This window comes from Lygodium microphyllum, chromosome 5, assembly GCF_053477565.2.
Source record: "Lygodium microphyllum isolate KBCC chromosome 5, Lygodium_microphyllum_v1.1.10, whole genome shotgun sequence".
NCBI lineage: Eukaryota > Viridiplantae > Streptophyta > Polypodiopsida > Schizaeales > Lygodiaceae > Lygodium > Lygodium microphyllum.
This window is the reverse complement of record NC_141139.1, coordinates 142,037,762-142,063,491: the sequence shown is the minus strand read 5'-3', so window position 1 is coordinate 142,063,491 and position 25,730 is coordinate 142,037,762. Positions and strand designations below refer to the sequence as shown.

Below are 25,730 nucleotides of genomic sequence, written 5' to 3'. Positions count from 1 at the left end.
AAAGGCATCTCTCCTCATAGCTATTCATTAAATACCTTGCTTTCTAAGCTTGCAATTCTAAATGCTAGCAAGTTCTTTGATTGACATCAATGACCAAAAGCAACAACTAGAAGCCAAGTAGAAGAGGTGACATGTGCAAGAAGATCACCTGATTCCGGTACACAAGATAACCCAGTATGAAATATACCATCAGAAAAGGAAGCATTAAGGGTGCCAAAATTGCATACATAAAGCCTATGAATATGAAAAGCAACAGATTGGGTAATGCTTTAAAATATGGCAATGGCTGCACATGTGGTCCATGATGTCGCTTCCTACCCACATGCCTCCAACAATACCCTATTAGGAGCAGATATGGTTGGAGAATTTCTATTGCAAAGCCTGTCCATCCTTTTGTCATAACAAAGTTCATAAAGAAATTCGCCTGCATAGCAGAAAAACACCAAAATGTTTTTGAACCTTTAACCAGAACATAGAAGAATATCTGTGTAGCACAACAAAGTTGAACTTTACAGAATAAAGCTTGAACAATTATATGTGAAGAAAACATATGCATAATGTTAGATGGGCAAACTCTAGTCAGGAAAATAGTGACAATCATCAATACTTCCAGCTTGCTAGACAGAAAAATCTTATGCTGCTGCCTGCCTCCTTCCCCAGTACCTTGTCAAGCATCCTACCCACTTTGGTAAGACTTCTCTACCATCCTCCTGCAGAGGGGTCACCTATTCCACTTCCTGGTCCAACCACTGTGGCTTAGCACCAACCTGTTCCAGTTCCTCCCCATCCCCACCTAGCTCTCTCCTGCCTGTTACGCTCCAAGCATTTGATAGCCTCCTTAACTTTCTCCTGTTCATCACTTACTCTGTCATCTGCATCTAGTTGGCTGCTTCTTCACATCATTTTGTTATCTGCTCCATTTTCAGTCACTAGTTTTCAAGGTGCATGAATCATGGTCAGAGCTGTAGGGCAACTCCATGGAAGCATATCCACTCACCTTGATGGACCTCAGATGTGCTTTAACCCTTAGTTGTGTGGGATAACAGATCCTCTTAAATTTTTTAGTCTCCACTAGAAGTTTCTCAAGCATTCAGGTTTTTCATTGTATGGAATATCCTCCAAGTATTCTCGAGTGTGGATCAGTTGGTATCACAACTTGCCCGCATGGCTATACCTAATGGACCTTTTGGTTATGTTCCAGTGCCCCAACTAACAATTAGTTAGGGTTGTCGGGTTCCAGTGCCTCCTCCATCATCGACACCTTATGGAAACCCTCATCCCAGTTCTACCTACCCATCCTATCCACCCTTCTATTCTCCTTACCCATCTTTCCTGACACCTCATAGTTCTCCATCCTTATTAGCCAAGCATGCATTCACTGAGAAGACTCGTTTCAATGAGTCTAACTATAAGACTTGGTGAAATCTGATAAGACATGTCTTAGACTCACAGAATTGGTGGGACATTGTACAAGAGCTGGAATGACAATCAGACCATGAATGCCGGATAACGAATCAAAAATGAAGGCATTCCGATTACGCAAAATATGCCACAAGGCTGTCCATCTAAGGAAATGGAAAAGGCACGGGTAATCTGAACTCAAAGAGACCATGGAGGTCATCTTTCCCATAATCCACAAACGAGGTGATATCTGTTTCTGGGTCAACGAGAGCCACACACAAGAAACAAAATTCCCAATCTGTCTTGCAACAGGGTAGGAGACAAAAAGATGAAGCATTGTCTCATCACATGTAGTACAGAAGATACATCGCCCAGCACTGATTTTACGAGCATGTAACACATTCCCAATAGGAAGAGTCCCAATAAGTAGCCTCCACATAAGCACTTTTACCTGATATGGAACCTTAGATTTCTAGAGCTAGAGGAATCTATCCTGCCATTTCTTTTTGCTGTCCCGAATATGCCATACTTTATTAGCCTTATCCGTGACCCATCTCTTGGCCTCCGCAATCTGATGATATCTGATTAGCTGACCTTTTCTTGAAATCATCAAGAATAACAAACATGAAATCATGCCAGGGAGACAAAAGCTGTAATGTAGGCATCTCCCTCCCTCCCTCCCTCTCTCTCTCTTTTTTTTTTCCGTAAAAGGTAATTGTATTAATTACGAAAAAAATACAAGATTACTTGATTACAAGATACATGACGACAATCTAAGCCATCATGTGAAGAGGTTCTAAGTACTACAAGTTACAACGTCATGGCAAAGACGCAGAGGAAATTGCCATATGCCAGGGACGTAAGTCCTCCCTAGAGAGCAAATCAGAATGCTGAAGAAGATCTAACTGCCAATACAAGAGGCCCTTAAGCCTCGCAATATGCCGCTGAACATTATAGGCGGAGTCAATAAGAAAAGCATTCCGAATGGTCCAGTTATGCCAACAGCCCCAATATCGAAGAAAATGATACATGAGCTTCATATGTGGCTGTGCCGGAGTGGGGTATTTGGGCTGCCCAAAAACCCAATCAAAGGGGCGCAGGGTGAAACCAACCACCCCTTGCCAAACAGCCGACAAAAATAACCAGACTTTCTTAGCGATGGGGCAAGAAATAAATCGGTGGCGGGTGGATTCCACAGTAGTGGTGCAAAAGAAACAGTTGCCATTGGAGATTCGTCACTTGGAAAGAGCTGAAGCAAGCGGAAGAGCACCAATCATCACTCTCCAAAGAAAGACTTTATATTTGAAGGGTGTCTTGTTCAACCAGCCCTCCATCACAGTTGCCCTCCACCATGACCGGGATTTAGGCAATCCCCATAAAGCATTCGCTTTAGTAACTAGCCATTGATGATCTTTAATCAGAAGATGATACACTTGGTTAGCAGAAGCTTTGCTTAAATTCAGCCGGCCTTGTAGGTCCCAATCCTGCCAGGGATGATCCGAAGCAAGGGCAGGAAAGGGTTGTCTGCTCTGGAGCACCCTCAAAAGTTGTTCCCATAAAGGCCTATATCCACGTCCCTCTCTCTCTCTCTCTCTCTCTCTCTCTCTCTCTCTCTCTCTCTCTCTCTCTCTCTCTCTCTCTCTCTCTCTCTCTCTCTCTCTTTTCGTGAAGATAATTGAATTAAGTAGAAAATATTTCACATCAAACCATCAGGTCGGCTTAGAACAAATGGAAAAAAAACAATCATGAAGGAATGTCTACACAAAACTATCACACTGAAAGCACAGCTGATGTGGAGCAAACAGTGTCCAGCCAGGGAGTAGCAATATCAGGAAGAACCAGGTCAGCAGACACCATAGAGGTGATTTGCCACAACACTAAACCGCAGATTCGGGCCACATGACCATGAATGCGAGATATAGAATCAAAAATAAAGGCATTTCGATTTCGCCAAATATGCCACAAGGCTGTCCATCTGAGGAAATGGAAAAGGCACGAATAATCTGAACTCAAAGAGGTCATGGAGGTCATCTTCCCCAAAATCCATGAACGAGCTGAAATCCGGAGACGAGTCAACGAGGACCAGACTCGGAACACAAAACTCCACATCTCTCTTGCAATAGGGCAGGAGACAAAAAAATGCACTGTCTCATCACATGTAGTACAAAAAATGCATCGCCCTGCAAAGATCTTACGAGCACGCAGCACATTCCCAGTAGGAAGAGCCCCAATAAGAAGACTCCACATAAACAATTCCCTAATACGGAACCTTAGATTTCCATAGCTAGATGAACCTGTCCTGCCACTCCTATTTGCTTTCCCGAATGCGCCATACTTTATTTGCCTTGACCGTGACCCATCACTTAGCCTCTACCATCTAATGATATATACTGATTGGCCGATCTTTTCTTGAAATGATCAGGAACCACAAACATCCAATCACGCCAGGAAGACAACAACTATAATGTAGGCAAAGGATAGTAGCTCATAATTGTGTTCTGTATGGCTGTCCAAATAACATGATACCCTCTAGGCACCCGAAAGTGCTAGTGAATACACCGAAATGACTAAAGACGGGCCTGTCCCAGAATGACACCATCCTGGACTGACTGCAACCCCAACCGAGCCATGCGGTTAAACTTGTGTCTCTGGAGATCTTTGTCAGGCCAATCCAGCAACCTGGAAGAGGCCAGTACTTCGCCTGGGAGAGAATTCTCCATTGGGAAGAGACAGCCCAACCATCTCACCTTGATTGGCCAACTTATCCAACAAAGAAAGCATCGGGTAAGTAACTAATGTAAACAATTGAAAGTTCCGCCTACACGTCGCACTGTTGTCCCCCCGCCCGACATGCGCGTCCGACTAGTTGCCCGTCCGATCACGCCTTCCGTTTCGACTCACCCACGGTCCGACTGTCGCGCCATCCGACTGGTCGTGGTTGCTGTCCGACTGTCCTGCACGCTGTCTGACTGATCAAGGCAGTCTTTGTTCGGCTCGCGCGCCCTCGCCCCCAAGGTGTGTAACGGCCGCCTATTCCCCCTCGTGCTTGGCTATCCCCTGGGTTGACCCCCCCCCCCCTCTTTTTTTGTCCCTTCCCCTCCAGTTGCTCCCTCCCCCTGCAGCAACTCTCCATTCAGCGACACAGCAGTGCGATAGGTAGGTTCTCCCAGTAGGGACGGGCAATGGAAACCTTTGGTCAGACGCCGGCGTACTCACCGAGTGCCCCCCCAGTTGAACACCTTGCGCGTAGTCCTCTCTAAGGAGCAGCTCTTAGCCGTCCGAGCTAAGGAGCTGGAACTAATGAAAACAACAATCTATGGTCAGGTAGTAGGACATTCCCCAGCTAGGGCCCAGCTTCGGGACTGGCTCCACTTCACGCTGAGCATCGGCTTGGCGCAGATCATGGAGGCAATCCTATTGGGCCAAGGGATCTTCATGGTCCGCCTTAGCTCGGCAAACGCAGCTCGTGAGCTACTCGCCAGTTCACCTTATGCATCCACGAAGGGGGTCATATACATGGTCCCTTGGTACAGTGGCTTCACGGTGGAGGCGTTTGCACTCCACAACAGGTTTCTTCGGCATCCGATCACCCTCCTCTTCCCCAGCCTGGCGATTGAGTACCGCCAGTTAGTGGAAGACTTTCCGAGGCTCTTCGGCACTGTCCTTCGCGGATGCAGTGACAGCGGCAGGAGTCCCAAAGGTACGGGTGGTAGTGAAGAAGGTCAAGAATATCCCACAGTTCCTAGAGATTGAGGCAGGTGGGCATTCCTTTAGGCAGCAAGTCATTGTGACTGGGCAACCAGGGCAGTGCTTGTGCTGCCACGACTTTGCGCTGCCAAGGCGGTTCCACCTATGGGTCCGCAGGTGGATGCTGACGGTTTCACAAGGGTCCAAAGGCGACAGAGAGGGAGACGACAAGGGGGGGCGCAGCCAGCCCCTCAATCCCAGCCTCGTCAGTAGAGTGATGGCGGATGAGCGCCCCCCTCTCAGCAGAGCACTCCACAACCCCCCCTGCCTGCCCCACCCGGCAGGACCAATCCCGCCCATTTTACCCACATGAGCCACAGACTGCCTCGCCGGAGCCCCCACAGGCCCCTCACCCACCCACCCCCCCCCACATCCCATCTCCCTCCACTGACCATGGCCCACAGCCCCCCCTTGCCAGGGTTACCACCCCCTCTCCACACCCACCATGCATCTCTAGCCACTCCACCATTGCGCGATCCAATCCACCCCCATCCCCCCCCCCCCCCACCGAGCACTCCCCCCTGATCCACACCCAAGTCACGTGAGTCCCCCCTAGACCCACTCCCCACCATGCATCTCTAGCCACTCCACCATTGCGCGATCCAATCCACCCCCATCCCCCCCCCCCCCCACCGAGCACTCCCCCTGATCCACACCCAAGTCACGTGAGTCCCCCTTAGACCCACTCCCCCTCCTCCCACAGGAGGAGATGAGCCACACACACCTACCTCCTCTGCACACCAGTAGACCCCCCTCGTCCACACAACCACCAGCTCATCTGCCCCTGTCACCCGCCTTACTTTCCCGAGACAGGCACAGCTACTACCACAAGAGTTTTTTCACAGTGGCCCATGGTCTTACCAGCGAGTTGCGGAGAGTTCCCACTACCTCTAGAGGTGGGGATCTTCGTGGTTCGTAAGTCAAGGAGGGGCAAGGTCCACCTACTAGCACCACCGGATGGACCAAACTACGCTATCTTCTTCTAGTCATCCTTCTCAGAGGAGTGGATGACTACACAGATTGAGGAGGAATTGAAGAGTTAGGTGGCAGATCACATCTCCCAGTGGATGGGAGATGAAGGACTGGCACTGTTTGCACAACAGTGGCCAGGCTGCATGATGGACATTAACTAGTGGGCTGGCGCCGACGTCCCGCATTTGAGCATTATCTTTCGAGCCCCCCCACAGTGGGAAGCGCCAAGGGATGTGATTGCGTGGCCCCCGGCACAGGCGGCCTGCTTCTACCAATGTACAGAGTCACAGTTTTCAGCATGGCTAATAGATGCATGGACAGTACCACCTGGAGCATCTATCACCCCTATGGTCCGCCCGAGGGCCACCATGGAGGACTGGAGCTCACCATCCAGGCCAGCGGCAAAACGTACCTGCACGCTTCGCAGTCTCTCCTCCTCATCTGCAGCTTCCATGCCGAAGAGATGCCTATTCCGTCAGTCACAAGTTTCCCCATGAGCCTACACCTTGCATCCTGGAATGTGAACAGTCTCCGCTAAAGTGGGGCGCATGGCTCGAGAAAGTTGATTGTCCGACAAGAGCTGCAGCCTGTCCTCGCCGGACGGATAGACATCTTGCTACTGCAGGAGCACAAGCTCACCCTCGCCCAGGCTCAAAGGGTTGGGAAGGTATTGCCAGGCAGTTCGCATACTTATTGGGAGCAAGCCATAGGTGCCCACGGCAGGAGCGGAGGCGTATGCACATCTATTGGTCCGAGTCTCACCACCTGTGTACGAGACCACAGGACGATAGTGGCAGGAAGGGCTCTATGGATCAAACAGGATATGGGGGACTCCTGTGTTGGAGTCCTCAATGTCTATGCCCCTACAGAAGTTAGGGCACGTAACAGGTTTTGGGGGGAAATTGTAAATGGACTCCCTGAGGTGGACTCCTGGATTGTTGGAGGAGATTTCAACAATCTGGAGGCTTTGGAGGACTAGCACGGCAGGGGAAGAAACTACAAGGGCATGGCCGAGGGGGAGCAGGAGGCATGGGAGGTCTTTTTGCTTGCAGTCGGAGCACGGGATGCCTGGAAAGACCCTGCCTTCCACAAGAGGGAGAGGTTGTTGGATTTCTCTTGGGGATACAGACGACTAGGCGGAGCCTTGTTGGAGCAGTGGGACAGGTTTTATGTGGGAGAGTGGGGAGGTCCTCGTGGAGGCCAGATTGAGCAGTTGGCAGGTACCACACTATTCGATCACTGCCCGGTTCTCCTGGCACTCGATCCCCCAGCATCTGCCCTAGATACACGATCTTGTCGGATCCCTGACTCGATCTATAGGAGGGAGGAGGTGTCGAGACAGATAGAGCAGATCTGGACCAGAGAGTGGGAGAGGAGGGAAAAGATCGTAGAGGAGGTCGCAGAGGTCCTAGCCGAGTCAAGTAGAATTTGCCAAGAGGCAGCCCTACAAGCCAGGCAGCAGTGCTGGGAGAAGGAGAAAGCACTCCGGCGGGACCTGGCAGCTACGCAGAGATTGTTGCAGGAGGCACCAGGGGACCCCATCCTCCACGCACAGGAGGTGCATGCGCGTGCAGCTATTGCTGGCCTAGAGGACAGGAGCTTGGAGTTCTCTTTCCACAATTTAGCAGCTTTTTGGGCGCGGAAGGGAGACACCATGTGTAAGGAGTTCTTCCAAGTGCACCAGCCCCGCACCGCGGGAGAGCAGATACGTAGCCTTAGGGATCAGTATGGGAGGACCCGTTCTAGCCCTAATGAGGTGATAGAGATTGCCACCGACTATTACACACGCCTCTTCCAGCAGGAGACAGCTTCAATTAGAGGAAAGAGATGCAGGCAACAGGTATGGGATCACATCGTGTCCCTCGTCACAAAGATAGGGCACGCCCTCCTAGTCCCCTTCACAGAGAAGGAACTAGAGGAGGCTTTCCGTACACAAGATGGGCAAAAAATGCCCGGCGGAGGATGGCCTCTCTAAGGCCTTCTTCACTACATACTGGGAGGTGGTGAAGGACCCCCTACTGAGGACTTTCCAGGAGATATTCTCCTCAGGACAGATGCCAGGGAGGCTATCGGCAGGCCTTATCAGTCTCCTCCCCAAAGGGGGAGACCGGTTGGAGCTATCCCAGTGGAGACCGATCACGTTATTGTCAGTGGCCTATAAGGCTCTAGCAAAGATGATTGGTAGACGATTACGCCATGTGCTTCCAGACATCATTCATGACACACGGTCAGGCTTTGTACAGGATAGGAGCATCCTAGACAATATATTTACATTCTTTGAGGCGCCAGAGTGGGCTCAGCACAGTGGGAAAAGACTGACAATATTACTATTGGACTTCGAGAAAGCCTACGACAGGGTGGACTAGGATTTCCTAGAGGGTACCATGGTGAAGTTAGGATTTCCCCACGCTTGGATTCGCGGGGTCTCCGGCCTGTACAGATCAGCCACCAACAAGGTTCTCATAGGAGGAAGGCGAGGGGAGGAGGTCCGAATGGAGAGATCGGTCCGACAAGGTTGCCCCCTGGCCCCATACCTGTTCCTATTTGTCGCAGAGGCGATGCCCTACTTCCTCAGGTCACGTGTGAGTGGACTACGCAGCCTCCGACTTCCAGTGAGAGAGGAGACTGAGTTGCTAGACTGAGAGTACGCAGATGACACAAGACTCTACATAGAGGATGATGAGGTGATGCTGGAAAGAATGAGGTTGGCTCTTGAGGTGTTCTATGTTCCAGCGGGTGCGAAAATCAACTGGTGAAAGTCGCTTGGCTTCCTCACAGACCCAGAATCCAGCACGGAGTGGGGAGTCCACTTGGGATTTAGATGGGTGAGCAGAGGGCAAACCGTCCGATACCTAGGGTTCCAGGTGGGACTTGATATCACTCCTGCCTAGCAGTTTCTTCCTGTTCTAGAGTCTATTAGGAGGAAACTGACCTATTGGAGCACAGCTCGCCTCTCACTAGCCGATCGAGCCCTGGTGGTTAACCAAGTCCTCCTAGCGACAGCCTGGTACATCACCTCGTGTTGGTGTTTCTCCTCATCATGCGCAGGGCAGCTTCACCGCCTGGTGCAAAATTTCCTTTGGTCAGGGTCTGATGGCTCCAGAGACTCCAGGGCCAAGGTGGCGTGGGCGACCATCATACGACATCCATCAGAGAAAGGGCTTGGGATCATTGACCAAGAATATCAGAGTAGGGCCCTCTTGGGCAAGTTAGTTGTCCGCGGTCTCACACCAGGTGGGCAAACCTGGAAGGTCTTACTGCAGGAGGGCCTTCAGAATTGTAAACCGAGGCTTGGCGGGAAATGGAGGCCATCCTTGAGATGGATCTTCACTTCAGCCCAGATTACCCCGCCCAGATTACTTCCGCGTGTGGCAAGGCCTCCGTAAGGCCCTAATCAAGAGCCCCCTGGGCTGCCAAGAGGAAATAGACCGTCAGCCGGTGATCTGGAACCTCCAGGTCAAAGATAGGGAAGGGGCACAGTTAGGTGAGTGCCCCCGCATCCAGTGGGCTGGGTGGGAGGCCGGCCCGGCTCGCTCCATCAGGACATGGCAGGAAGTGTAGAGGATGGTAGACAAGGAGGTGCTACAGCAAGTACCAGGGTGCTCGAGAGGAGTGGAGTTGAGGAGAAGAGAGATAGACGCACCAATACCTCTGGAGTGGCTTGACCCCCCGATACGAGAACCGATAGAGGCCGGGGAGGTATGGGCAGCCAAGTTCTCTCCAGCAGGCATGAGTGGCTTTACCGTTTAAAAGGGGGGATGTCTGGCCCTTGACAGAGGGCAACAGGATGAGGGGATTGCCACCCTCTCATGGAGGAGGATACGGGTGGTGGGCCTTTAGGGGAAGACCTGGCGACTGGACCCCTATGTCTTCTGGATGGAGCTCAAGGAGTGGCGCCTTTGGATCTGGGAGGGTAGACCACTTGATGAGCTGGAATGGGACCTAGAAGAGTGGCTATGGCCGGCCTCTGCGGTTGCAAAAAAGCCACCCAGACTCCTAGAATACACTGCCAGGATTGGTAGACATGTACTAATGCAGGAGGATATGGATTGGGCGTCGTCACGCAGCAGACACTGGGCGGAGCACAACATCACGGAGCCCTTATGATGGACCTTCTAGCGCCGCCCATGGGATAGCTGAAGGCCGAGGAGGGTGTCGTATTTTTTATGGCTGGTGGCACATGGAGGTTTGGCGGTGGGAAGCTGGCTTGCCCAGATGCAGAAGGAAGGAGGTTGTAAGCGCTGTACACAGCAGCCTCTAGAAACCCCAAAGCATTGCCTTTGGTCTTGTGAGGAGGCGCAGCTTGTATGGAGAGGAGCATGCCGTATCCTTCCACGTATAGCCCCTAGCCTTGGGTGTATTTCATGGGGAGCTTTCTATTGGCAGGCAGTTAGCCAGGGCCGTTACCTTTTGTATGAGGCCGGGATGCAGGACATGATTTTCATGATCGAGGCAGGGTCATGTGCAGTGGTTGGTCTGGAGGCTTTACCCATCCGCCAGGTACTAGAGCCCATAGCAGACCGCTCAGAGATATGGGAGATCATAGGGAGTCTTACTGGATGGCATATTTGGAAGGCGCGATCCAGGTGGCCTTCGGCGGAGAGAGACTTTCAGCACTCGCGACCTTGGCAGAGCTATGGACCTCCATCATTCACTCCCTCTACGGCCGATGGGAGCAGGTGCAGGGTGAGTCCAGGGCGCGTCAGGAACTCCGTGGTCACTTCATGCGTACCTGGGGCGGCCAGGGCCTATTCTTTGTGCTGCATGCAGACAGTCCTGTTTGGCGATATACCCCTCTCCCATGGCTCCTTGCCCCCATCCCCCCTAGACCGCCCTGAGAGGCTTGTATACATGATGTAGTGGTGACTCTGCATCAGCTCCAGTTTATTCTGTTGAGCTTGAGCACTTTGTTGTAATCAGCTTTTTGAGTAATATAATTAGCCACAATTTCTTGGGAAAAAAAAAAACTAATGTAAACAACAAAGGACTGAGAGGGCAGCCTTGACGGAGAGAGCGGGATAAGGGGAAAAAAAAAAAAAGAGAGAGAGAGCGCACCCTCTGCCTGGACGTTCCATCGCCCTCTGCCTGCTGCCCGCCCTGATCTGCCCATTTTGCCACCAAGGGGCCGCAGCCAGTCACACCCAGGTTGCCACACAGAGCGCGCGACAGCGTGAGCCAGCAAAGGGAACGCGCCCTTCTCTGCCTGCGTACGTGCCTTCTCTGCATAGCGGCCGTCTGTTTCTGCGCACGCGCTTCCCAAGCTTCTTCGTCGGGTCCATTTTGCCTAAGAAAGAGGGAGAGCGGCCTGCGCATTCCTACCTCCCCTGAGATCTTCATTCGGCCTCTGACCGGTATACGTAGTGATACAACATGGCTGGTCTAGACCTGGATTTTATAGACCAAACAGTGGCAGCGCTTGGTCCGGACTCTGATACCTAGGAACCCGACGATATGGTTCCATGCAATGAAGAGATGCCCACTGCTCCTGACTTTTAGCCTGCAGGCAAACGCACCAAGCACACTTCGGAAGAGACAATGGATCATCAGGATCGTTCCTATGCTCAGGTTGCTTTGGATTCTACAGACTCTCAAGATGTTGACTGGGAGCATTTGCTAGAGTTTGCCAACACTCTACTTGGTGATTATGTTCAACATAATCAGGAAGTCTTTTCTGACTCTGCACCGGAAGATGTTTTGGAAGCCACTGTCGACCCCAAATCTGTCTTCCGCTCCTTTTTAGTATTCTATGAACGCGCTGTGATACTCTTCTTCACTGGTAGAATCCCCCAGCTTTCCCGTATTCGCCAGTGGCTGCACAGTCTGCTACAAGGGGAATGTGTTGAAGAGATTTTTGTGGGGCCCCGAGGTTTTTTTGAGGTGCTGTTAAAATCTGAGATGCACCATGCTGCTCTCATGTCTAAACTGCCTCTGTTTTTTGATCGCCGTTTGGTCCATGTTGTACCATGGCGCCCAATGACAGATTTTCAGCGCCTGCTGCAACGGGAGTGCCATGTATGGGTTGAAGTGGAAAATTGCCCGGCTGTTTATTGGCCACTGTTGAAGGACGCCATGGCTGCTGTGGGCACTGTTCTGGTCCCTCCAAGTTTAAGGGCCGTAAATCGTAACCGCTTGTGTATATTATGGGACACTACTAGGAAAAGGCCTGCGTGGTTACGTCTCAATTGCTCTGGCATGCATCCTTTACACTTTCGTTTGAAATGGGGCAATTTTGCAGGACATTGCTTTTCCTGTGGAAAATTAGGGCATTTCATGGCCGAATGCCCAGAGCAGCAACACACTTCAAATGCAGGGCATGTTGCGCTGCCCATGGAAGATATGGTATGTGATGTCCCGTCGCAGGATGCTATTCACCCACCTAAAGCTCTGGATAAAGGTAAACAATAGGTTTCGGGTTTGGATTCCCGTGGCACAGACTGGGTTGAAGTACGTGCAAAAAAAGGTACCAGGGTGGTTGCTGGCATGGAGAATTCTTTGCCTTCAGCATCACAAGATTCCATGCGTACTTATATGCGCAGGAAAGAAATGTTGCCTTCGGAGCACTCTGCTCCTGCTATGGTTTCCTCTGCCCCTCGTCCTCAGCCCACTCGGAGAGTGTATTTGGATCGTCCAAAGGGTCCACCTGCTAAGCTGGCTTTTGATACCAGAGGCAACGTCATTACCCCGTGGGATCGTCGTTATCCCCGTTCCATCCCCAAGCCAGCAGATATGCCGTCTACCTCCAAATCTGGTCCGCAGAACTCTTTTGCCGTGTTGGCTGATTTCTTGGATGAGGGAGTCCTGGATATTCTCGCCGAAAAGGTCAAATCGAGGCAAGCTGTGCCTCGTACCTGATTTTCTTTTAAAACACATGAAAATAGCCACGTGGAATGTGCGAGGAATTTGTTCTCGCCATAAGCAACATGCCATGTGGACTGTATTGCATGAGAATCAGTGGGATGTCTTGTGTGTTGTTGAACACAAGAGTCACGGTGAAGCCGGAAAAGTTGTGGATTGCCATGGCTTTCGTCTGTTCTATGCAGGGACACAGGCCATGCGTTATTCTAGTGTGCTCATGATTGTACATGAAAAATATCAGCCTCTTCTTATTAAAAATGATGTGCATGGCCGCTTTATGGTGATTGAAATTTTATTCGACGGAGAGATCTTATGGTTACTTGGCCTCTATGCTCCGAATGATCCTTTATCTCGCCGGGAGCTTTGGCATACTTTGCAAACTTCCTTGTCACTTGGCAAACCGGGAATCTTCATGGGGGATTTCAATGTGTGTGTTGATTCTTCGCAACCCACATCGGAGCATTCGGTAATGGATGCGCCGGAAAGCCACAGGTGGCATGAGTTGGCTCTTGCTATTCTTAAGCAAGATCTCTAGTCCTGGTTGCACCCGTCTTCTACAGGGTTTACTTTCCATTCCGCTCAGTATGCAACAACATGGTCACGGCTGGACCGCATATACATCATGCAGAATTATGATTTCCTCCCTGAGATGCTTGAAATGAAAGTGTTGCAGCAATATGCCTTGTCGGACCATTTTCCTCTGCAGCTTGAGATGCTCGCACAACCCATTGCACCTTTTAAGCAATTTCTGGAGAGGCTCCCTTTGCGTTTTAACTCGTCTTATTTGAAGCATGCAATCTTTCACGGTTATATGCAGGAATTGATTGATAGATTCTTAATGGACTTCTCCTCTCAGGGCACTGCTTCGTTTGAACAATTGCTCTCTAATGTGCAGCGGGTTGCTCGGCAATATGGAATCCATCATGCCTCTCTTTGTCGACAGCGTCGGCAAGCAGCAGAGGACTTGCTGGCTTTGGTCCGTTCTCTACTGGTGGACACTCCAGATGATGCATTTCTACTAGCACTGGCAATGCGTGTGGCTCATCTTATTCAAGAGTTTCAGTTGAAATCGTATCAGCAGGCCAAATTGCAGCTTCTGACGGAGACTTTGCAAGATAATGTGTGTCAGACTCATAAGTTCTTTCAAGCCCTCCATGCCTCTCCTGCTAGAGAGAATATGACTAGACTCCTGGATGCAGAAGGCCACCTGGTCCTTGATCCGCAGTCTATTGTGCACATGTGTAGGAATTATTTCATCGACCTTCTTGGTTCCACTTCTCCACCTTCAGCCCAAACTACTCAGGCCCATTCAGTTTTTTATGACCTGGTCCGCAATCAGGTTCCGCAGGACCTGCAAGCTACTATGGAGTCAGATATTTGTGAGGCGGAGGTTATGGATGTTTTGTTACACTTTCCCAAGGAAAAAAGTCCTGGCTGGGATGGTCTCACCAATGAGTTCTTTGAGGTCTTTGCTACCCAACTGGCGAAACCATTGACGGCTTTGTTTCACCAGGTGTGGGAAATGGGGATTATGCCTTCCTCATGGAAAGGACTTATTAAACTGCTTCCAAAGGTTACTTCGTCGTCTATGTTGAAACATTGGCGCCCAATTTCTTTCATGGGTTCTATGCACAAAATCTTTTCCAAAGTAATGGCGAATCGGCTCCACAAGCATCTCCCTACCATTGTGCATCCTCTTCAATATGGTTTCATTAAGGGCCGAAACATTCTGCACAATGTATTAAATGCGCAACTGGCGATTGATTATGCAAGGCATTCTAATCAGGAGGTCGTACTAATTCAATTGGACCTGGAAAAGGCTTTCGACTATCTGGACTGGTCTTTTGTTGCAAAGCTTATGTCTGCTATGGGCTTTGGTGATCGGATGTCTCGACTGATCTACATCATCGGTGCAGTGGCGTCTTCGCGAGTCATATTGAATGGAGGCGTTACCGAGCCATTTGTCCTTGCCCGCTCTGTCAGACAGGGATGCCCTTTGAGCGCTCTCTTCTTTGCCCTTGCGACTCATCTAGTTCTTTCGATGTTATCTCATATGGCAGCTTCCACTCAGTTGGCTGGATTGTCGCTTCCTTCTGGACAGCATTTCATTAGTCAATCCTTGGCTGATGACAGCTTTATGATTCTGCGTGCGGACAAGGATAACCTTCGCAAAGCATTGGATGTTTGGGCTCTCTTTGGTCGGGCTTCCGGTCTTCGCATCAATGCGTTGAAATCAGCCATTCTCAGCTGCATGGAGTCGGATTTGCAGTCATTGAACTGGCAGGGTATCGTTGTGCCTCGTGGCTCCATTGTCAGGCATCTTGGCTACCCCTTGGGTGTTGATGTTCCCCCAAAGCAGCTTCTACAGTGGATTTCTCAGAAACTGGCGGCTAAGTTCCTGTATTGGAAGTCTCAGGCTTGGCCATTCCATGTTCGCCTCAAAGTAGCCCAGACAATTATGTTGCCGATGCTCACATATTTCTTGCCCTTGCTGCCCTGGACTACTACTACTCTGAATGCTCTGACTCAGTCTCTTCGTTTTATGTTATGGCAGAAGGATTCCTTGCATGCAGGCATTTCTTGGATTTCTTGGTCGCATGCGTGCACCCCCAAACGCATGGGTGGAGGAGCTATTTTGGATGCCCAAACTCACATGCTAGCCCTCCGTTGGTCTCTTTTCCGCGCCATGTGCTCAGATCATCATCTGTGGGTCGTTATAGCCCATTATTTCCTTGAGGAGCATGGGCTTCGGCATGGCAATACCCAAATCCAGAGTTCTTGGTGGCATGTTCTTAATGCCGATTCTCGGTTCTCTAGTTCCTCTTCATCACTGCTTGCCGAGTTGATAGGCCCTAGAAACTGGTCCTCCGGAAGGCTCAGTGGCATCCGGCGGAGGATCGCTTAGCTGCTAATTCTTTTCAACTGGAATTGCTAGCAGTCTCACGGTTACTTTCATGGGAAGGTAAACAAAAGCTTCAACCACAATTCAACCGTATGGCACGTTTGGGCTTAACTTCGGTCACGGATGCCACCCTTGCCAGTCGCAATGTATTAATATCGTTTCGTACAGCCAGGAGGATTTTTACGATCCCTCGTGGATACAGGCGGGTCTTCCGCTTGCTTCAGATCTTTCCAAGCGACGAATATCCAACGGCAACTGTTTCTTTTGCACCACTAGTGTCGAATCTGCCCGTCACCGATTTATTTCTTGCCCTATCGCTAAGAAAATATGGTCATTCTTGTCAGCCGTTTGGAGAGCGGTGGTTGGCTTCTCGCTAAGGTCCTTTGATTGGGTCTTTGTACAGCCCAAATACCCAACATCGGCACAGCCACATATGAAGCTCGTGTTTCACTTTCTTCGATATTGGGGCTGTTGGCATAACTGTACCATTCGGAATGCTTTTCTTTTTGATTCCGCCGGTAATGTTTAGCGGCATATTGCTAGGCTTAAGGGTCTCTTGTATTGGCAGATAGATCTTCTTCAGCATTCTGACTTACTCTCCCGGGAGGACTTGCGTCCTTGGCATATGGCAATTTCCTCTACGTCTTTGCCATGACTTTGTAACTCTTAGTACTGGAACCTTTTCACACGATGGCTTAGTGTCATCATGTATCTTGTAATCAAGTAAACTTGTACTTTTTTCGTAATTAATACAATTACCTTTTACGGAAAAAAAAAGAGAGCGGGATAAGGTAATATTATCATTGATGCCTCCATTAAGCGCAATACGAGCAAATGCCCCCTGACCAATAGTATCCACAAGAGAAACAATACGTGACCCAAAACCCATGGTAAACATCAGATGCCTCAAGAAAGACCAGCTCACATGATCAAATGCCTTTTCAATAATATATTCACCTTTGTAGTGACCCATCTCTTCGTCTCCACCATCTGATGGTATATTTGATTAGCAAACCTCTTCTCAAAATCATCTGCTATCACAAACTTCCAGTCACACAATGGATACAATGGCTGTAGCACTAGTAAAGGAGAGAACCTTTGAAGTTTAACTTGTATGGATGACCAGATGTCAAAATATCCACATGGTACCCGAAAGTGTTGATGAATATGCCGAGAAGAGTAAAGACGAAACTGCCCAAGAATAATACTGTCACAAACTGTCTGCAACCCCAAACGAGCCATCCGATTAAACTTGACTCTGTGTGAATCTTTGTTTGGCCAATCTAACAACCAGGAGGACCCCAAGACTTCTCTTTACAATGAATTTGTCTCGTTGTGAACCTCACGAGGGCACCAAACTGAAAGACGTAATATCTCCTGCTAGCATACAATCACATGAAAAAGGAGAAAAGATTGGGTGATCTTAATAGGCCTCCAAGAATTAAGCACATGCCACCAAGAGGCACGAATAACCGTGTTACCATGAGAGATGCCAGTCTTTTCAATGAAAATTTTTGCAATATTTGACCAAGGATGACTCTGTACACATAACACCTGCAAAAGGGCCAACCTCAAGGCTTTCATATGCAAATTATCATCCAACAAAGCTGCTCCCACCATTCATTTAGGCATAGTCACATGCTGCCACGAAATCCAAACCTGGCCCAAACGATTCCCCTTCTTTTTCCACAACATAAACCTGATAGGTTGAACTAGTTTCAAAAGGGACTTCTAAGTCCAGGAAAGCAGTGGCCAACCTTGAGATTTCCAATACATGAAGCTGTCATGAGTTTGGGAGCCTATCCAATCCAGTAAGACCCACGGTGCTACCTCCACACCAACAAGCTATCGCAAGTGTCTGGTTATATTACCCTTTGAGACCACAATTCCATGCCAGCCCCAGGCTTGCAAATTAGCCTCCGTACAAGAGAGAAGTGTAGATTTCTAAGTATTAATATGAAGACCAGATGCCACAGCAACAACATTCCACGCCACCATTGCCCGATTAACATTAGTGCAATCAGCCTTAAGAAACATAAAAGAATCATTTGCCAAAGATTGATGCACAAGTTGAGTACCACTAGGAAGAGACAAGCCAACTCTCTCGCCTTGATCAGCCAGCTTATCGAGCAAGTAGAGCATCGGGTGAGTGACCAAGGCAAACAACAAAGGGCTGAGAGGGCAGCCTTGCCTAAGGGACCGAGATAAGGCAATTTCTTCCGTGATCCCTCCATTAAGAGCAATACGAGCCACAACTCCCTGACCAATAGTGTCAATAAGAGAAACCATGCGAGGGTCAAATCCCATTGTAGACAATAATTGCCGCAAAAAAGACCAGCTAACATGATCAAACGCCTTCTCAATATCGAGCTGGAGCATAATTACTTGTTGTCCTGAAGCTTTAGCATAGTCAATTCCCAATTGAACATTCAAGATGTTATGCATTATATTGCGGCCTTTAATGAAACCATATTGGCATGGATGAACCAAGTGCGGAAAAACTTTCTACAATCTGTTGGCAATGATTTTGGAGAAAATTTTGTATAACGAACCCATAATGGAAATAGGTCTCCATTGTTTTAAAGAGGTTGGGGAGAGAACCTTGGGCAACAACCAAATGACAGCAATCTTCCAATCCAATGGCATGATACTAGAATTCTACACTTGCTGACATAGGCGAGTCAATGGGTGTTTAAGCTGTTGCACATTGGCTAAAAACAGCTCATTAGGAAGCCAGGGTTTTTCCTTCGAGGTAGGTGGGATAGCACTTCTTCCACTTCATCTTCTGAAATATCCGCCTCCATTAAGTCCACCCATTCTGGTTTGACCTAGTTGCTTACCAACTCGCAAATATATTGGCAAGCAACGAGTACAGCATCAAAAAAATTCTCTTGCGGACCCAGCAAGGACTTATAAAAGTCAACACATATACGAATGATGGAGGCCGGATCAGTCACCATAACACCTTGTTCATCCATTAAGCGCATAATATTCTCCCATATATATTTCTAGTGCAGGCGAGCAAAGAATTGATGGAATTGACAGTTATTATCGTATAAAGCTTCAGCTTTGGCCAGCAGTTTGTATTTTGCATATTCCTCTTCTTGAAGAGAATGAACCCTGCCTTTCAACCATTCAATGCATGTGAGCAAGTCATCATTAGAATCCCCTGATTGACTTAGAGACAAGGAGTGGGCCAATAAAGATTGGGCATTCTGCAAATCGGCTCATAAGAAGAAAGCGTGCTGAATACCATACTGACGGGATAATTTTCCGGCATTATCCCTAAAAACAACCCATGCATCCCTTCCTCCACATAGGACCTTCAACCTAAAGGAAGTGATTAGTTGCTGAACATATTCCAAAAACTCATACTGTTGCAGAAAAGATTGATTAAAACGAAGTGGCAACCAAGTAAGAAGAGCCTTAAATACATGAACAGGTCTATGGGTCATTTCGAAGACCAAAGGGTAGTGATCTAATAAGACATGCTGTCGTTCCACCCACATGTCAATAACTACAGGAAGAAAGGAATTACTCTGACAAACATATATCTGATCCAGTCTAGCCCAAGTGTTAGGATGCTGCAAAGATCGATAGGTATAACCAGATTGTGATGGATACATGCAAGACCACATGTCCTGCTTCAAAGATCCAGCTGCAAGGGCATCCCAAGCCCGTCGCTCAGGACCATCCATAACTAAGTGCAGAGAAGTAGCATGATCCCCAGATAGACATGCATTAAAGTTGCCCATGACAAAACCTTAGCGAGCCATGGAAAGCAATGCACATCATCCCAATGTTGACGACATTCCCTTGCCATGGAAGGAGCATACACACCCACCAACCACAAAACCTCTCCCTCATAAAGTATCTCCAGAATCACAAATCGACCTCGAGGGTCTTGAGAAACCAGCGATGGTTGCATGCAAGATTTGACGTCCAACACAACTCCAGATTTATATGAAACTCGACCACTGAAAAAAGAAACATAAGAGGATCCAGCCAAAGCATGTTGTTTATGCTCCACCGCAAAAAATACATCCCATTTTCCAGCAAACCCAACTTTCCACAACCAATACCGCTTGTTGCCTGAAGAGATACCTTTAATGTTCCACAAAGCAATTCTCATAATAAATCAAAAATGAGAATACTACTAAACCACCGCTTTTCCTTTCCCTTTTACATCTATAGCTTTAGCTGCCTGGAATCTTTCCATCCCGCTTCAGATTACATCTACAAGGTTTGCCGTTTGTAAACTAGCAATCGAAGCACAAGAAGAAAACTACTATTGCTGTGAATAAAAAACATCCCTGGGAGGCACAAGCCTCCCCTACACATCAAAGCGCAAGGCAAAATTGGAATTTCTTTTACCATCCCACGCTGGAACATGTGAAGATTGAGGATTCATGTAAAACCCCTTACCTCTGCATTGAAAGGTCTAAGGGATGGGGTGTGGTGATGGGTGGGCAGGAGCCGAACGAGAAGCTTGTCTTGCATTACGTCTAACCACTGATACCCAAGAATCTTCCCGAGAAGGCACATTCAAGTCAACCGGAATGGAAGTACGCTCAAGACCCGCTTGAGAAACCTCCTTCTTACCTTCATCCCGACCAGGTTGGGAAAGCATCTCAGGATCAGCTTGAGGCTGTTGAAGTGTGTGCGGAGGATGGTGGTCTAGCATATCCATGTTTGAATCTATGGTTTGTTGCAAAACCTCCAGATTTTTGTCAGATTTTGAAATGAAATGGCCCAATTGACCACATCTCTTTTCGTAAAAGGTAATTGTATTAATTACGAAAAAAATACAATATTACTTGATTACAAGATACATGACGACAATCCAAGCCATCATGTGAAGAGGTTCTAAGTACTACAAGTTACAATGTCATGGCAAGGATGCGGAGGAAATTGCCATATGCCAGGGACGGATGTCCTCCGTAGAGAGCAAATCAGAACGATGGAGAAGAGCTAACTGCCAATACAAGAGGCCCTTAAGCCTCACAATATGCCGCTGAACATTATAGGCGGAGTCAAACAGAAAAGCATTCCGAATGGTCCAGTTATGCCAACAGCCCCAGTATCGAAGAAAGTGATACATGAGCTTCATATGTGGCTGTGCGGGAGTAGGGTATTTGGGCTGGCCAAAAACCCAATCAAAGGGGCGCAGGGTGATACAATTGACCACATCTCTCTCTCTCTCTCTCTCTCTCTCTCTCTCTCTCTCTCTCTCTCTCTCTCTTTTTTTCGTAAAAGGTAATTGTATTAATTACGAAGAAAAATACAAGATTACTTGATTACAAGATACATGACGACAATCCAAGCCATCATGTGAAGAGGTGCTAAGTACTACAAGTTACAATTTCATGGCAAGGATGCGGAGGAAATTGCCATATGCCAAGGACCGAAGTCCTCCGTAGAGAGCAAATCAGAACGATGGAGAAGAGCTAACTGCCAATACAAGAGGCCCTTAAGCCTCACAATATGCCGCTGAACATTATGGGCGGAGTCAAACAGAAAAGCATTCCGAATGGTCCAGTTATGCCAACAGCCCCAGTATCGAAGAAAGTGATACATGAGCTTCATATGTGGCTGTGCGGGAGTAGGGTATTTGGGCTGGCCCAAAACCCAATCAAAGGGGCGCAGTGTGATACCAACCACCCCTCGCCAAACGGCCGACAAAAATAACTAGACTTTCTTAGCGATGGGGCAAGAAATAAATCGGTGGCGGGCGGATTCCATAGTAGTGGTGCAAAAGAAACAGGTGCCATTGGAGATTCGTCGCTTGGAAAGAGCCGAAGCAAGCGGAAGACCCCCAATCATCACTCTCCAAAGAAAGACTTTGTATTTAAAGGGTGTCTTGTTGACCCAGCCCTCCATCACACTTGCCCTCCACCATGACCGGGATTTACGCAATCCCCATAAAGCATTCGCTTTAGTAACTAGCCATTGATTATCTTTAATCAGAAGATGATACACTTGGTTAGCAGAAGCTTTGCTCAAATGCAGCCGGCCTTGTAGGTCCCAATCCTGCCAGGGATGATCCAAAGCAAGAGCAGGAAAGGGTTGTCTGCTCTCGAGCACCGTCAAAAGCTATTCCCATAAAGGCCTATATCCACGAGGGATCCGGAAAAGCCTCCTAGCAGTACGAAACGATATAAGCACATTGCGACTGGCAAGGGTGGCATCCGCAACTGAAGACAAGCCCAAACGTGCCATCCGGTTGAATTGTGGTCTAAGCTCATGTTTACCTTCCCACGAAAGTAAACGCGAGACTGCCAGTAATTCCAATTGAAAAGAGTTAGTAGCCAAGCGATCCTCCGTTGGGTGCCACTGAGCCTTTTGAAGGACGTGTTTCCAGGAACACACCAAATGAGTAAGCAGCGATGAAGAAGAACTGGAAAACTGCGAATCAGCATTAAGAACGTGCCACCAAGAACTCCGGAGTTGGGTATTGCCACGCCGAAGCCCATGGCCCTCGAGGAAATAACGGGCGATAGCGACCCACGGATGATGATCATCCGAGGACATGGCGCGGAAAAGGGACCAACGAAGTGCCTGCATGTGAGTTTGGGCATCTAAAATAGCTCCGCCACCCATGCGTTTGGGGGTGCACGCATGCGACCACGAGATCCAGGAAATACTTGCATGCAATGAGTCCTTCCATAGCATGAAGCGAATAGACTGAGTGAGAGCATTCAGAGTCGTAGGAGTCCAGGGCAACAATGGCAAGAAATATGTGAGCATTGGCAACATAATTATCTGGGCTACTTTGAGGCGAACATGAAAAGGCCAGGCCTGAGACTTCCAATACATAAACTTGGCCACCATTTTCTGAGAAATCCACTGCAGAAGCTGCTTCGGGGGAACATCAACACCCAAAGGGTATCCAAGATGCCTGACAATGGAACCTCAAGGAACAACCAGACCCTCCCAGTCCAAGGACTGCAAATCCGACTCCGTGCAGCTTAGAATGGCTGATTTGAGCGCATTGATACGAAGGCTTGACGCCTGACCAAAGAGACCCCAAACATCCAATGCTTTTCGAAGGTTATCCTTGTCCGCATACCATCAGGTCATCAGAGAATCTCTCTCTCTCTCTCTCTCTCTCTCTCTCTCTCTCTTCCAATGCTTTTCGAAGGTTATCCTTGTCCGCATACCATCAGGTCATCAGAGAATCTCTCTCTCTCTCTCTCTCTCTCTCTCTCTCTCTCTCTCTCTCTCTCTCTCTCTCTCTCTCTCTCTCTCTCTCTCTCTCTCTACAATGCTTTTCGAACATCCAATGCTTTTCGAAGGTTATCCTTGTCCGCATACCATCAGGTCATCAGAGAATCTCTCTCTCTCTCTCTCTCTCTCTCTCTCTCTCTCTCTCTCTCTCTCTCTCTCTCTCTCTCTCTCTCTCTCTCTCTCTCTCTCTCTCTCTCTCTCTCTCTCTACATTTTGTTACATCTGACCATCAAGTCTTCAAAGAAAGTGACAAAAGACTATCAGGACTTTATCACAAAGAGAAAATCACACTGCTGGTGTAGAGTGAACAATAGCCAGTCAAGGGGCAGCAATGTCAGGAAGAACTAGCTCAGCTGATATCATAGAAGAAATTTGCCATAGCACTAAACCTAGAATACGGGCCACATGACCATGGATGCCCGAGACCAAATCAAAAATAAAGGCATTCCGAGTACGCCATGCCATAAGGCAATCCATCTAAGGAACTAGAACATGCAGGAATAATCAGAATGCAAAAAAGGCACAGAGGGCAACTTTCCCATAATCCATGACCACGTTGTTATCCAGAGGTGCATCACCGAGAGCCACACACAAGAAATAAAACACAAGATTTATCATGCAACTAGACAAGAGGCAAGAAGATGAAGCAATGTTTTATCACATGTAGTGCAAAATACACAACGACAAGCAGAGATCTTTCCAGCACACATCACCTCTCCAATTGGAAGACCACCAATCAACAGTCTCCACAAGAAGACTTTTCCCTGATAGGGAACCTTAAGACTTCCAAAGCTGAAGGAATCTTTCCTGCCACTTCTTTTTGCCATCCCTATATGCCATAATTTATTCACCTTTGTAGTGACCCATCTCTTGGCCTCCACCATCTGATGGTATATCTAGTTAGCAGACCTCTTCTCGAAATCATCCGGAATCACAAACTTCCAGTCACGCCATGGATACAATGGCTGTAGCACTAGTAAAGGAGAGAACCTCTGATGTTTGACTTGCATGGATAACCAAATGTCACAATATCCACGGGATACCTGAAAGTGTTGACGAATACGCCGAAAAGAGTAAAGACGGGACTGCCAAGGAATAACACCATCAAAAACTGTCTGCAACCCCAACCGAGCCATCCGATTAAACTTGAGTCTATGCAAGTCTTTGTCCAGCCAATCCAATAACCTGGAGGAGGCCAAGACCTCTCCTTACAGTGAATTCGCCTCCTTGCAAATCTCAGGAGGATGCCAAACTGAAAAACGTAAGATCTCCTGCCAAGATGCAATCAAATGAGAAAGGAGAAAAGATTGGGTGGTCTTAATTGGCCTCGAGGAGTTGAGCACATGCCACCAGGAGGCACGAATAACCATATTACCATGAGATGCCAGTCTTTTCAATGAAAAATTTTGCAATGTTTGACCAAGGATGACTCTGTACACATAACGCCTGCAAAAGGGCCAACCTCAAGGCTTTCATATGCAAATTAACATCCAACAAAGCTGCTCCCCCCATTTGTTTAGGCATAGTCACATGCTGCCACGAAATCCAAACCTGACCCAACCGGTGCCCCTTCTTTTTCCACAACGTAAACCTGATAGGCTGAACTAGTTCCAAAAGGGACTTCTTAGTCCAGGGAAGCAGTCTCTCTCTCTCAATGTTAACTATTTTGGGACATGGGAAATGCCCTGAATTTTCAGATATAACAGTTAGGTCTCAAAGGCCAATTTGGACTTTTGTAGATGTTAATATAACTTTCTTTCTTCCTTCTTTCTCTCTCTATCCAACCCCTAGCCTCAAAAACGTTTTGCCCACTTGCAGGGCAAGTTTTGCCAAGTGGCAGCCTTTCAAAAGGTGCAGGCAGGAGACAGCTGGCCAGTGATGTCTGGGGGCTGTGCTGGACGGCTGAGAAGGAGAGTGGTGGCTACAAGAAACAGTAGCTGGCATCAGTTTAGCACTTTTCCAGCTTTCATCGTTTCAGCACCCTGCAATTTCTTTTTTGTGGTTTCTCAACAATCCAATGCCAAAATGGCATCTCATATGCAACTACAGAAAGGATAAAATTACTGATATGTAGCTGGGTCCTTGACAAGCCAGAAATGTACCATTAGGAAATATGATTAATGTAAGACAGTAAACAATAGCAATCTGACCAAACTGGAAACCATCATTTATAACTGTTGCAAACTCGCATAGAACCACAATCTGTAAGAAGTACACCTGGTTGAGTATAGAGTTTATGATAATTTATATTGCTCGATCAGGCAACACACCTGTCCTGAAACAGCTGATGCAAGAAGACCAGGTATTTGCCTTGGGCTTTCTATTGCTTCGGAGATGAGAGTCAGCAGTGAACCAATGGTAACAACAAAGAAGGAATTGCCTACCAAAAACAAGAACACTTTGCCACATGTTTTTCTTTCTTGACAACTGTTTGATGGATATCCCTCTAGTTGAGTCAATGACAACATCAGCGGAGGAATAAAATAGTATATGATGGTGAGCAGCAAGCTTGGAAGATATCCATTAACAATTGATCCCACTAGCGTACTGAAAAGCAAACAACCATATTCAGAAGTCAAATTATTTCATAACCATAGAATGTTTGATGGAGCACATGAGTCAAAAG

General features: G+C 48.1%; 1 protein-coding gene across 2 annotated transcripts in view; it reads right to left on the bottom strand.

The window, feature by feature from the left end:
• The window catches only part of LOC148036471 (hyperosmolality-gated Ca2+ permeable channel 2.3-like), a 187,602-nt gene that overhangs the window by 70,914 nt on the left and 90,958 nt on the right, over window positions 1-25,730 (bottom strand). Inside the window, exons 7-8 of one of the 2 annotated variants that reach the window (XM_087678457.1) lie at window positions 25,375-25,651; window positions 149-424 (exon numbers count right to left, since the gene is read on the bottom strand). In XM_087678457.1, the coding sequence (XP_087534583.1) occupies window positions 149-424; window positions 25,375-25,651 (553 nt within the window). The remainder of the gene's footprint in view (window positions 1-148; window positions 425-25,374; window positions 25,652-25,730) is intronic. The other variant, XM_087678458.1, reaches the window with a different exon arrangement.